General features: G+C 37.8%; 1 protein-coding gene across 4 annotated transcripts in view; it reads right to left on the reverse strand.

Moving 5' to 3' along the window:
- Nucleotides 1-13,063, reverse strand: part of PPFIA2 (PPFI scaffold protein A2) — a 339,695-nt gene continuing 326,632 nt past the window's right edge. For 3 of the 4 annotated variants that reach the window (XM_086609969.1, XM_086609968.1, XM_086609971.1), the window contains 9 exons: nt 11,153-11,353; nt 8,971-9,033; nt 7,804-7,833; nt 5,984-6,159; nt 5,025-5,122; nt 3,046-3,221; nt 2,883-2,951; nt 1,747-1,906; nt 1-59 (listed from right to left, as the gene is read on the reverse strand). In XM_086609969.1, coding sequence (XP_086466095.1) covers nt 1-59; nt 1,747-1,906; nt 2,883-2,951; nt 3,046-3,221; nt 5,025-5,122; nt 5,984-6,159; nt 7,804-7,833; nt 8,971-9,033; nt 11,153-11,353 — 1,032 coding nt within the window. The remainder of the gene's footprint in view (nt 60-1,746; nt 1,907-2,882; nt 2,952-3,045; nt 3,222-5,024; nt 5,123-5,983; nt 6,160-7,803; nt 7,834-8,970; nt 9,034-11,152; nt 11,354-13,063) is intronic. The other variant, XM_086609970.1, reaches the window with a different exon arrangement.

Raw genomic sequence — 13,063 nt, forward strand, 5'->3', positions numbered from 1 at the left:
TCAGCATGAGTATGTGCGAACTGTTGAGCTGTCTAACCTCTGCAGTCGTGATGAAGCAACTGCAAATTGCAAAAAAAAAAGAAACAAACCAGAACCTCTTTAGAATCATGAAGAAAATAAATCAGTTTGTTTCCCGCTGGAAGGATGGCTATTAAATTGCTCTGTGGCTTTCTAGGACATGATCTGGGCAAGGTCTAGTTCAGAGCTCAAAGTTTCTTCATGTCTGGTGTACTATTGAAATCTGTCTTAAGTGAATACAGTTTAAAACTCAATTTTGTCTTTATTTTATTGAAAGTCCTAATACTGTACCTATTATGCTGTTTAAATACCATAGCGTTCTTAGCACTGGGAGATAGGAAGCCAAATCCTGGATGATGATGTAGGTCTTCAAAGCTACCAACCTTTACATCTACTGAGTTCAGTATCCAGCTCAATAACAAACTGCCCAGAAGACCTCAAGTAAATCACTAAATCTCCCTTGTGCCTTAGTTCCTCGTCTGTAAGATGGGAATAATATGTTCTCCATCATAGCATGGCTAGAAGATGAAATCCATGAATGTTTTTACGGTTCTTAACTAGTACAGGAAAGTGGGCCATGGAAGCGCCCAGGGAGCTACTGCTTTTATTTGTACATGGAATTTGCCTTGGAATGGATTCTTGTCTTAGAGCTTCATCATTGTCAAAAAGTGCAGGATTCAAAGCAAAGCATGCACATGAGCAGTGGAGTCAATGGAATTCAGTGATGCAATCAGTAAATTATTCCATCTATAATTGCAACTATAAAGTATTGGTTTTAAAGGTGAGAAACTTCAATGGAATTTAGATGGCTTTAATGGAATTTAGATGGCAATATTGTCATACCAAGTTCATTGAAGAGTTATAGAATGTAATTTCTACAAGCAATGTATTAAATTACTTTGAGACAAGTCTATTCATAGACCTAAATCCTCTCATGAGGAAATTCACAGCAGTGTTTGAAATGGGCCAACCTGTGTACTGGTACTTTTCAGAACTTCAGGTAGGTGTACGTGGCTTTATCACCCATATACCTGAAGGAATAGCTGCAATGGGATTTGTCCCTTCTCCCAGCCCTCTTACAATGATTTTTAAATTTTATTCATTTTTGAATTATGATTTGCTTGTTACTTTTCCAATCATTGCTGAGTTAGTGCATCTTTTAGAAATTAAAAGATTTCCAGAGAAAATTAAGACTGGTATATAGTAACTCAATTAGTACCTGAAATTCAGTATTTGCTAACTACAATACCCGTCTGATTGTTGCTAATTGTTAACAACTTGAGTTACTTGATGCTCAAGGCTACGCTAGTTAGTTTGAAAGTCAAATAGGAAAATAAAGGTGATAGCCCTTTCTAAGTTCATTCTCTAAAATACCCTCCGCCTGCGAGAGAGGCTAATGAGCTGAAACGTTTGCTTAGATAATATATGCAATCTTAGATCAGTAAATTAATTCTTCTCTCTGAATGTTTTCTGTGCAGTCTAGGGTGGCTAGATTACTTTTTTTTTTTTCTGAAGTAAACACTGACAAACTGAAGCAAACCTGAAAAAAACAATAGTTTGCCACATCAGTGCTTTTCCATTTCCTAATTCAACTCTCCCAGATTCCATTCATCCTAGTTAGGTGAACGCAGCTGTTCTGGTGCCAGACAGACATGCACTAAAAGTCAATTTAGCATGCTAGAATAAGCTTCTTGCTTTTCAACAGTAAGTGCAGAAATGACTGCATACCATCAGTCGCCATCTTCCGCGACTGCCCTGATGTGGTGGTTAATCTGAACCCAGCCGGCAGCGTTTCCGAGGAGCCCGGCATCATGCTGATCCCGTGAACTTCACGTGGAGGAAACTGTCTTCTCCAGGAGGGGCCACGTCTGAAGTTCTTGTCGTCGCTCTGTCAAGACACAGAATTGTATTTGATAAAGCAAAATGAATTTTTTTTTTATTAATTATTGTGCTGTCTGCTGCCTCTCCGACTGACAAATATATTCCACAACAACCACCCTGCTCTGTTACTGCATCCAGTAACTGCAATGCATTTGAGATGCTCTTGTAAAAGTACAGGCTTTAGAAACATTAAATGCTAGGGTGGAAAACTCTTCTTATATCTCTGACTCGATATAGCAGGAGGTTTTAGTATTAGCTAAAGTAGAACTTTCTTAAAAGTCAGATCTCTTCCAAATACAGTGACAGAAAGTGCAGTAGTTTGTTATTGCACTAGGAGCCTTACATAAAGTGCTTATAAAGAATTAAACACTCATGTGCATGTGCAGAATTCATAGGCATCTCACATTTTCAGCAATTCCTTAAAAGTGTTATTCTTCCTCACGTGCAGAAGTCCAAGACTTGAACATTTCTGCACTGGACTCTTACATTAAAATGAATATTTTCCATAGGTGGATTTGAGATTCCCCATCCTAGATAACTGCCCCAAATCCAACTCTATTACATATTGATTAACTGTGAAGAAAACAAAACAAAACAAAACCCACCAAAAATCTACTTATCTTCTTTCATTGTTTTTTTAAAGAAAGGCTGTAAGTGTTCTAAAGAATAGGTTGCACGGACATCCCTCCCCCACCCTGACTTGCTCTGGCCAGTGAAGCTTCCACTCTTTTCTGCGTGTTTCCTCTATGGAAAATGTTCATCTTAAGGTAAGAGTGCAGTGCCAAATTTAGCATCCAAAATGATATGAATATGTAGCCATACTGAGATTACTTTAAAAACCTTGACTGGCATTTTCTAATTTTTTCTTAAAGCTCTAACTGACTCTTTTTAACAATGTACAAATTAACATGTCTTCATGCATTCAATTTAATTTTTATATTTTACTGTGATATTTTATAAATACTGAAAATAAAATTAATTACTTCCTCAAGTCGTCTTTCAGTTCCTAGTGCTAAAAGGTTGTTGTATTCTCTCTCAAGGATCTGCCGTGCCTAGAGATACCAAAGTAAAAAATTAAAACAGTTGACGATGAATAAAAGGCAATAATGGGTACAGATTAAGCAGAAGTAGCATGAGCAGACTTGCCTGGGTGTTTTGTGTTGGAATCTGTAATAATAAAGCTAAACTGCTGTAATCAAAGTTTTCATCCAGTGCTATAAGTGAACCGTGTACACCACTTTCTAGAATATTATTTGCGTATTCTCGCAGGCCAATGGCTTGTATCCAGCGTATGACTCGATCATTGCTCCATACCAGCACATCTGTAAGGACATAACACTGGTTCAGTCTCCAGACACCCGATAACTTCCAAACTGTGCATGTCATACTGCTTTATTTCTTAAATGAGGAATGCCAGTGAACTATTCATATACCCTTAATATCTCCTGTTCAAACTCAAGGTGTGGGAGCAACTGTGGGATTTTAGCTTCCTTCAAGTTACATGTTTTTTCTAAATTATGTTTCCAAAGGAGAAAGGTGCCTGCAGAGGGTATCTCCGGAATGCAATTCCTCCCGCCTTTTACTGATAACCTTTTCAATTCTTGGGCAAGATTTTACAGTTTAGCAGTGCAAGGGCACAGGATAAATATCCATTCCTCAAGATTTCACTTGAGAGTTTTGGATTAAACATTTTGAGAGTCAGGTCAGCACCTACCATTTTATAACATGCCATAAAGCAAACGATGAGTTCACAATTTTAGAGACTAAAACTATTTTTAGTTGAAAGCTGGTTGAGCTGTTAAGGTCCATGTCAATTATAAAGCTAAGGCAACAAAACGAGCTAGAAAACCATTTTTGAGGATTTGACTATTATAAAAGAAGTATCCTACCCTGCCCATAAGATTAAAAGGAAGTTGCTTATGCTGAGCTTTATACTTGCAAGTGGGAAACGTAATACTGACTTTTGCATTAGTATGTGCTCAGGCTTTTTCCTGGACCCTTAGAAGTCCAGCTAATGTAGCTGTTCTAGGAGCAGGCATTTTCCATCTCCTGACCAAGAACATCCCAGGCTCTGGGGTCAGGATCTGCTGAAACACAGCGTGGCAGCCAGGGATCACCGAGACCAAATCCCACCGGGGACTGTTACTAACTGACCAATGCACGACAGAGTGAAGGTGGCTATGGCTATTAGTTGTGTCCTAGTGGTGACCAGTACTGAAGCAACACCAGAATTTGAGACCAATACCCAATTCCTCCATGTCAGTCTCCAGCTACACTCACTCAGGCTGACTGACACTGATGCCTCCACATCCAAGTCAAAGTCTTTGCTTTAGTGCATGCCATCGTCTGCCTTGAGCAAATGCATGCTTTCACTTTAGCTATTACTCCTTCTAAATCCTTTTTCTTTTAAACTCTTCCAATCAGCATTGTGCTTGAGAAGTATTAACTGCTGTCAGTCTCTACCACTGGAAATGCTTAAAGCAATCAAAGGATTCACTTCTGATAACGGGAAAAAAAACCCACCACCCTAATAGTTATATATAAAAGGAACCACGCAGTGAGCCTGCAACTGCTCTAGAGAGCTTTGCACAGAAAAAATACTTTTAAATCAGCTGTTAAATCTTCTAATAAGGTCAGTTCTGTTAGGAACTATTCTGATATACTAATCAACTGCCTCAGTGGCCACCCCTCCAAGCAACGTTTTCTAAGCTACACATTTTGAAGGAAGAAATCAAAGGCAAAGGTTTTCAAAAGTGGGAGCACAATGTTAGGGTCCTGAGTGCTCTGATTTCCCAATGTTGCCCCCAGCACGTCCCATCGATCTGCAGGCCATTTGACCTTCTACTTCTGAGACTGAAAGAGGCTAGGATAAGATCTGGCCCCAAAATCCAATTTAGCAAAATGTATGTATCAAACTGCCATTTGGAATTGCAGCCCCGATTTAGCAAAGTACTTAACTGTGCCTAACTTAAGGAGATGCTTTGTGCTCTGAAGATAAATGGACTTATGTTAGTTTTCCTTAAAGCACATGCTGAAATGCTTTGCTAAAATGGCATGGCAAGGGGTCAACAGTGTTAAGCTTCCAAAGAAGAAACATCCCAGTATTCATTCCCAGGAACTATCACCTTTTATTTCATGCTGACTCATTTCTCTTCGCTTTTCCAGTTCTTTTCTATCATAATTCAACCTCTTTAAACACATGATTCCATATTGCAAGCTTGTTCTGTTATTTAAAGAGAAACATTTACAGAGTTAATAAAGATAATTTTGAAGATGGGAACATATGTAGGATGTATATTTCCTACATTTCACATGAGGTGTTTCATGGTGCCCATGTAGCAAATCTTGAGGACAGAGGGGAGAGCAAAACCATTAAAAAAACTCCACAGACTTCAAAAATGAAATGGACAAAACCAAAATGAGTATGTTTGAATAAATGTTCTAGCATAAGAAACCCAAAACATTAAAAATTGTATTCAGAAAAGGTCAGCCCTTGCAAGTCGTGAAATGCTTTGTCAAATCAGGCCTGAGAAAAATGACAAATTAGACAGTAGATAAAAAAAAAAATCCGCTTCTTGTCACATAAACATCACTCTCCCTAAAGTCTAAATGCCTTTATTTCCATATTTCCAATTTAGCTTCCTGGCTATATCCCTAGGTAACCTGAGCAACTGTCAATTTGCTTGTACTGTTAACAGCTTTTATGTGCTACATACAATAGCTTTTCATTATTATGAGATCTCAGGGCTTCAAATCTTAGTCCACCATTTTCTGATACTTTAAACCACTTAATAAATTATTACCGTTTCTGTATTGTCAAGGCTTTTTTTATATATTAATGGTTCCCCACTCATTATGAAATTTATCTGTACCCTTATCTTAGTTTTGAGAGGCATAATTGCAATGCGGTTGCTATCACTGAAGGAATCTCTCTCAATTCAGCTTTCTGACACTTGGCACTCACTTTTCTGTGTGGTTTTCCATGCCAGAACAACAGAAAGTAAGTGTTTTTACTCTGTGCAGCACTGAGCACTACGTCAGACACACAAACATCTCTATAGGTGTAGTCTTTATGCCAACATACCGATGAAAGCTATCCACCATTTTTAAGTGCACGCGCAGATCTTTCTTTGTCAGGTGATCTAACATCCTTGCATCTACCAGGCATTCCATAAAATAACTTCGGTACTGAGGTAAACCCAGACTGGGCAGCCATTCGTTACCTATCCATTCGTGGTTCATATCACCATAAGCCAGGGTCTACAGGGAAAAAAAAGGGAGAGGGGGCATAAATTCTTGAGTTTGTTCAAGGTTGCATCACAGACTGAAGACAATATCTGCCTGCCATGTTTGCTTCTAGTGAGATTTCCTAGCTTATAAATCCTGTCTAAAAAAACCCATTCTGTTGTTACATTGTTTTCACATTGGAGGTAGAAGCCACTGTGAGTATTTGTCACTGATGGCAGTTTTGCCTGTTGTGTCTTGTTTTCTGTGTAATTTTAAGCAATTTTTTTTTTGTAATAAGAAATTGTAGTTTCAATATTGAGTTTTAAATGCAAGCAAACATTACACAATCAAAATGTGTTTGTTTCATAATCTTACTTGCTTTCAATTGAGCTTCTAGAATATTTATGTTAGGCAAATCCTACCCTGAACTTGGTAACACAAACATGGCTCCAGGGAAGCAACTGAAATTTGTGTCACTGTTTAGTAGAGCTAGGATTTCCTAAATACAATCTAACGACACCTCATGGTTACACACCTGTGGTCCTTTTGTGACTAAAAGTTAATTTCAGTTGTTCGTCAGCCAAGCTTAAGTTTACAGTCAGTCTTCACCATCAGTCACAGCGGGTGACCAAATGCATTCTATTAATGAGATATTTTCAGCTGTGAACAGCTTAAACCTAAATGCATCATATGTGGAGCTCAATAAATTAATTCTTTAAGATAGTAGCAAGCCAGATTCCTCCTAGAAGCTAGCATTCAGGCATTAAGCTACTTCTTTGTTCAGCTGAAACTTCATAGGGTGAAGAAGAAAGTATACCAAAAAACCTCATGCATATTGAGCTATTTTTATAGGGCTTGCACAATTAAGATGCAAAAATAGATAGATTTTACATCGCACTATTGTCACTAGGTACTACTAAAATTTAACAGAAAAGAGAATTTATACATTGCAAGATTAACATCTCAATAGGATCATGCTTAGCTTGAGCATCGCTTTCAAGCCTGACTATACTTTGGTTTTGTTTTTAATGTCTTCTGTCATTATAGACAAAAGGATAACACAGTGAGAGCCCAATATATTTCTTATGGGCAAAAATATAGTGCCCTCATCTCTCATTCTTGTAAGATTTTCAAGAGAAAAGGAATGCCATCAGTAAAGACTGTAAGATTGTGTAAGAGTGTGCATATATTAGAGAGGGAGAAAGAAGCTGAAAAATATAAATAATTGATAGTCTAAGTAAAGTGAAGAATTTTGTTCCTAATTATACAAGTCTATTTGTAGACTGATACTTGGGTGTGATTTCTACAATTGTTCTAAAAAAAACCAACCTGATGTAATTTTAGAAATGTTAGATCTCAAACTCTTGGCATATTTTATTAGCCTATTCTTAAAAATGAGGAAAACATGTTTTCTAGATTTAGCTGGGAGATAGAAGATGTCTCTGGAATGTGGCCATTTAAGAAAAATATTTACGACATATGTACCTCTTTATGCTTTATCTAGCAAATGTGTCTGGAGAATATTTTCTTTGTATTAGAAGAATTCTAAAATGTGCAAATCATAATTCAATCACTGAGATACTGTCACAATACTATACCCCTCTATGCATATTGATACACTGTTAAATATGTTATTATTAGCTTTCTGTTAAAAGAAATCATGTGAAAGGGTCATACCTGAGCCCAGCTGCCTTCTTCAGATTCTTTCTGTGTTATCAGCAGGAAGCAGTTAGTAAAGCAGGTAAAAAGACAATAAAAATGAGCTATAAAAAGATGTTTTTTTCTTGTGTATGTTAATCTTAGTACAAATGAAAGCATACATGTAAAATGTGCCAATAAAATAACTCCAGTCAGTGGCAACATCCTGGGCTAAACTACCTTAAAAATTACAAGACTAAAACAGTAAAATCTTAGTAGGGCAAACATAGCTAAGTTTTCAAGATATAAAATCATTATAGCTTAGTGAAACTTTGCAGCATTATCTTAAACACTTTTTATGGCTTCACAATCAAAACACAACCATTTGCTTACAAAACTGGGTATTAGAGATGACATTTTTTGTCTTTATTGCATCAAAATTTAGCTTCGGTACCTCCCCCACCATTTATGGATTGGGCTGACTATGAAGTTGTCCAAACTGAAGATAGGTTTTTCAGACATCTCACTGTAAAATTGTATCATGTTTTGTAAGCACTATTACAGAGTTGTTATGATGTAATGCTAAAAACAAAACCTAAAATAACATGTTGCAAGTAAAACCAAAAAATCAGAACTATTGAATAATATTTATTAATATTTATTTATGGCCCCTCAAAGCAAGGAGAGGTTTGCCAAAAATCAATAAACAAGTGACACGCTCCATGCACCCTAAATCAAAGAGCAAGGACACACAAGCATGGACATGAAAGACACAGTATTAGTGAAAACACTGAGTTCTATAATGCACCATTCTCAAGCCTTTTCTTATTTCTTTCTATTTCAGTAGATACAAAACTATGTTTAGAAGCGGTACTAGGGAGCAGAATACAGGGGAAATGTTGCACCTGTGACAATTTAATTTCACTAGATCAGGTTTCACACTAGCAGTGAAACTATTATGTACTGTAAAACTCCAATACTGATTTTAGGTTCACACAATTTTTGTGATTGCTATACAGTTTCTAATTTCTTTTGCTGAGAAATGATGTAACTGTTCTTTAAATTCCAATTCACTACTCTCTGTGACTTTCTAATGGCATGCTTGGGAAGCATCCTACAGAAGATATGGCATCTGTGTTACAGCAGATATACCCTAGTTCTCTTTTGAGCACTGAAATCAAATTAAGTGGAAGTGGAAAGACTAACCGTTTTAGCTGGAGCAGCAAGATTTTCCATTTCTTCATGGGTCACCCAAACATTGCCTGAGGGCTATGGACAAGGCCCGCAGGGAGGCAGGTGGGATCCACATTAGGTAAGCAGTGGTAAAGAAGAAAGGCAGCACCACTGTAAGTTAACAGCGTATAGCATCACCATCAGCACAACCACGTTCTTGCCTCTACTGAGCTGCAACTAGAGACAACTTTAGACAACTTGTTTTGTATCTTTCGTTAGAGGATTCTGAACAGATGTGATGGAGTATTTCGACTAGAACTGATGAATGAAATCCGGCAGAGCACCGTCACAAAGGAGAGAACAGTAATTAAAGCTGCATTTCACACACAAGTGGCAAACACATCCTTTAGCTCGTAGCTCTGTCTGGAGGTTATCTTCGGTTCTCAAAGATTTTCCGGCCTAAATATTCTGCACACATCACACACTCATATTGTAATCTAAATAATTATTACTTCCCCCATATTTCTGTAAATCACAAATGTCAAGAAAATTCACTTGTAAAACTATTTTTCCTCATCCTGTTGTTTTCAGTCAGATTACTACTAGGACAATGAGATGAGGCAGGGAGAGGGTGTGGAAGACTGCTGTGCACATAATGTGAAATGTACTATATTTTTTTGAGAGATGAAGTAAGTTAACTCCTTTCCTGAGAAAGAAGGGAGGCAGAAAGACTTGGGACTCAGAAATGCACATACCAGGACAGTGCAGCTTTGTGCTGCCAATTACTCAGGAGAATTAAAAAAACAAGGCAAAATTATTCCCAATGTTTCTAGCTTGAATGTACTGTTTTTTTCATTTCATAAGTGTCAATGTGCTTATACTTTGAAATATGCTCTTATGCTCAAAAATCAAAAAGAATCTTGTTTAGTAATTCAACATCATGTTGAGTCTATATTGCTTTACTTAGGTGAAATCCATTATGATTCATAATATTACCATGATTATGACACATACAATCATTCTGGGGGGAGAAAATATCAGATGGGGAACTATAATATTTAAAGAACCTTAGCAATCTGAAGATAAAAGGCCAGTCAATAGGAACATTAGAGTCCTGATGCCCAGTTGCTCATATAACTCAGTGGTTCTGACACCCCTCAAAGGTATCTCAATTCTCATTTCCACTGAAAGATTCTGCATTAATTCCACAAACAAAATACAAATATTATTAACATAATTGTTATTGTTATCTTAGTATTGAAAGTCTGGGCTGCACTACTGGAGTAGTCTTTGTCCTTCACGTCTGCACCATGCACCATGTTTCCCATTTGATTTTTTTTTTCCCTTGTTCTTTTTTCTTTTTTTTTTTGTTACAGTCTCTGTTGTCTCTTTCACAGCCATCACCATCAGCCTCTCAGCATGAAACTCCCCTTTCGTTATCTTGTTACTTTACCTCCTCATCAGTTTGGCTTGGTTCTCTCCATTTTCCACTAAAAGGTACTTTTTATCTACAAGCACATACATTCTTACATTCCCTTAATGTACTTTCTCGCTCTTTTTGATATATTCCCCTTTCCTTTCAGACCTGTATCTGTGTGTTTCTTCTTTACTTACTTCCTTCTCATCTGCTGCCACTCTCTCCCTTCCTCACCAAATGCACATGCTCTACTTCTCCCTTCCAGACTCTCCCTTCACACCTCCAATCACTGATTCTCCCCAAAGCCAGCCAACTCAGTAATCTGATCACATTTGAAAGGATGCAAAAAAGGGGAATGGGAACAAGATTCAAAAGGCCTATATTCCCGCATAACCTCTCCCCTCTCCTGCCTTGCCTGCCCCTTCTCCCCCCAAAAAGGAAGCGAAACAACAAAAAGAGAGGAACATAATCTGTTTTGGTTGGGAGAGATGACTTGAAGGAAGAGAAAAGCAAAGATATAGGCAAAATTACAAATAAGATGTTCAATACTGATCATTTAGATAACATCAAGGTTAATCAAAAGTACGACTTAAAAAAAAAAGAATATCTGCTAAAAGAAAAATATCAGTGATCAACAATCAAGCAAGTGATGAACGGGTCCTTCTAAGTCTCTACAGGACAGATCCCACTGATTGTGAAGTGTGTGTTACCACAGAGCCACTCTCATACTACAAAAGTCTTTCTGCCAATTCCTGCAGGGTGAAGTGGGGAAGAAAAAGTTAGCTGAACAGGACTCACTGTTCTGGACGTTGGAGGTGCTGATGGACTTGTCAGTGACACCATCTCCTGGATTGCTAATCGGAGCTTTAAGCGATGAAGAGGATTGCTGATTCCAATTTCTCTTTGAATCTCAGTATCAGACAAAGCAGACATAATAGCTCCGCTCTTCACGTTAGCACGGCAGGCAGCAACATACCAGGCTGGCATGCCTAGCCAGAGCTGTTGAGGGAAATGACACGTTCATCCAAAGCATTTCTTCATTTCTCGAATGAAATAAATCATCAAGGCACCTATCAATCTGAATAAGCATGGTAATACATATAAACAAGTATGACTATCATAGTCTTTAATAATACAAAATTGTTTCAGAACTTTTGAAATTGCTATGAACTATTTCTGATGCTTTTATTTTAACCAGAACTTTAAATCAAGGGATGTTTTGAATTATTTTGGATGTTAGAAAGAATTTCTTCTCTGAAAGGGTTGTCAGCCACTGGAATAGGCTGCCCAGGGAGGTGGTTGAGTCCCCATCTCTGGATGTGTTTAAGAAAAGGGTGGATGAACTGCTTAGGGACATGGTTTAATGGGGGATTAGGGACGGTTGGACTGGATGATCTCTAAGGTCTTTTCCAACCTAGAAATTCTATGATTCTATGATTTTTAGAGCTATATGCCTCCATCACTTGGGCGACTTCTTTCTCAGGCCTTTGATGAGCAAGTAGCGGCACAAGTCAGTGTTACTACCCATTTAATTGTCTTATATACAGAAAACAATCCCAGAGGAATTGATTGATATTTTCACTTTTGTACTAAAATGGCTGTCCCCACGGAGTACTCATCAGGCACAATTTTATGCTTCCCATCTTTTATTTTCTTGGCAGAAATAAAACAAGCAGAATGTGGATCACTGACCTAGTGAAGACTGAGCTTACTGCAAATTTGGGAACACGCTGGTATGGTGTCATATCCCAGCTAGAACTACTGGTTAGAAATTGCAGCAGAATGCAAGTACAGCTACATCACCTGTGGATTTAGAAGATATGTGCTTGCCACTTCATGCTCTTCCTCTCCTTATGTTACTCTTACTAGCCTAGATCAGCAACAGCCCCTTGCTTCACCACTTACTCTTTTCTTTTAAGAGGTACTCCCCACTTCTAGCAGTCTTTCTTGGGACCTAGTGAGTATGAATTCTTCCAGGTTTTATATGATTGTTGGTGTCTACAGAACTTTGCTCACAAAGGACATAATTCCATAGCAGGGAGATATACATGGGGGAATCTTTTGTCACAGCACAAAATATATTATGCTATAGAGAGAAGTATGAGAAGGACATAAGCAGGGAATGCCATAATCACTGAGACTTTTTGGGATAACACGATGGAAAAAAAAAGACATACCTCACTAGGTGCTTAACTCCAGGGGACTGCTAGACTCTGTGAAACCTGAGAGAAGAAAATACTTCTCTCTGGAGAGTAGCCCTTCCCTGCCTTCTCTCCTCACCCTTTTGCAGATCACTATCACACATGAGTTGGTGCTGTGAATTACATTGTTTAGTACATAGCTCTCTCCACTGGGATGAAGAACCGTAATATATAACAAAAGATTTCCACTGGGCAGTAAATCAGCTAATATTCTAGATTTTGTAACACTGAGTGTCAAAGTGCATAAATTTCAGTACTTAACCTTCAATATGTATGAGCGTACATACTTCTGTATACTTAAAATTTATATAGGTATTTATGCTGCTACCTAATTTTGTTAAGTATAGATCTGTTGTACTTCATTGTACTGCTATAATATTCCTTCAAACATAAATAGTCAAAAGCACTTTTTGAATGTACCGATTAGTTACTAATGGCTTGTGGTAGCATCTTACTCTGTTCTACTGTTTCTGAAATAGAAACTTGTCCATCAGCTTACAATGCAGTG

Source organism: Tauraco erythrolophus, chromosome 4 (genome assembly GCF_009769465.1).
Source record: "Tauraco erythrolophus isolate bTauEry1 chromosome 4, bTauEry1.pri, whole genome shotgun sequence".
Classification (NCBI taxonomy): domain Eukaryota; kingdom Metazoa; phylum Chordata; class Aves; order Musophagiformes; family Musophagidae; genus Tauraco; species Tauraco erythrolophus.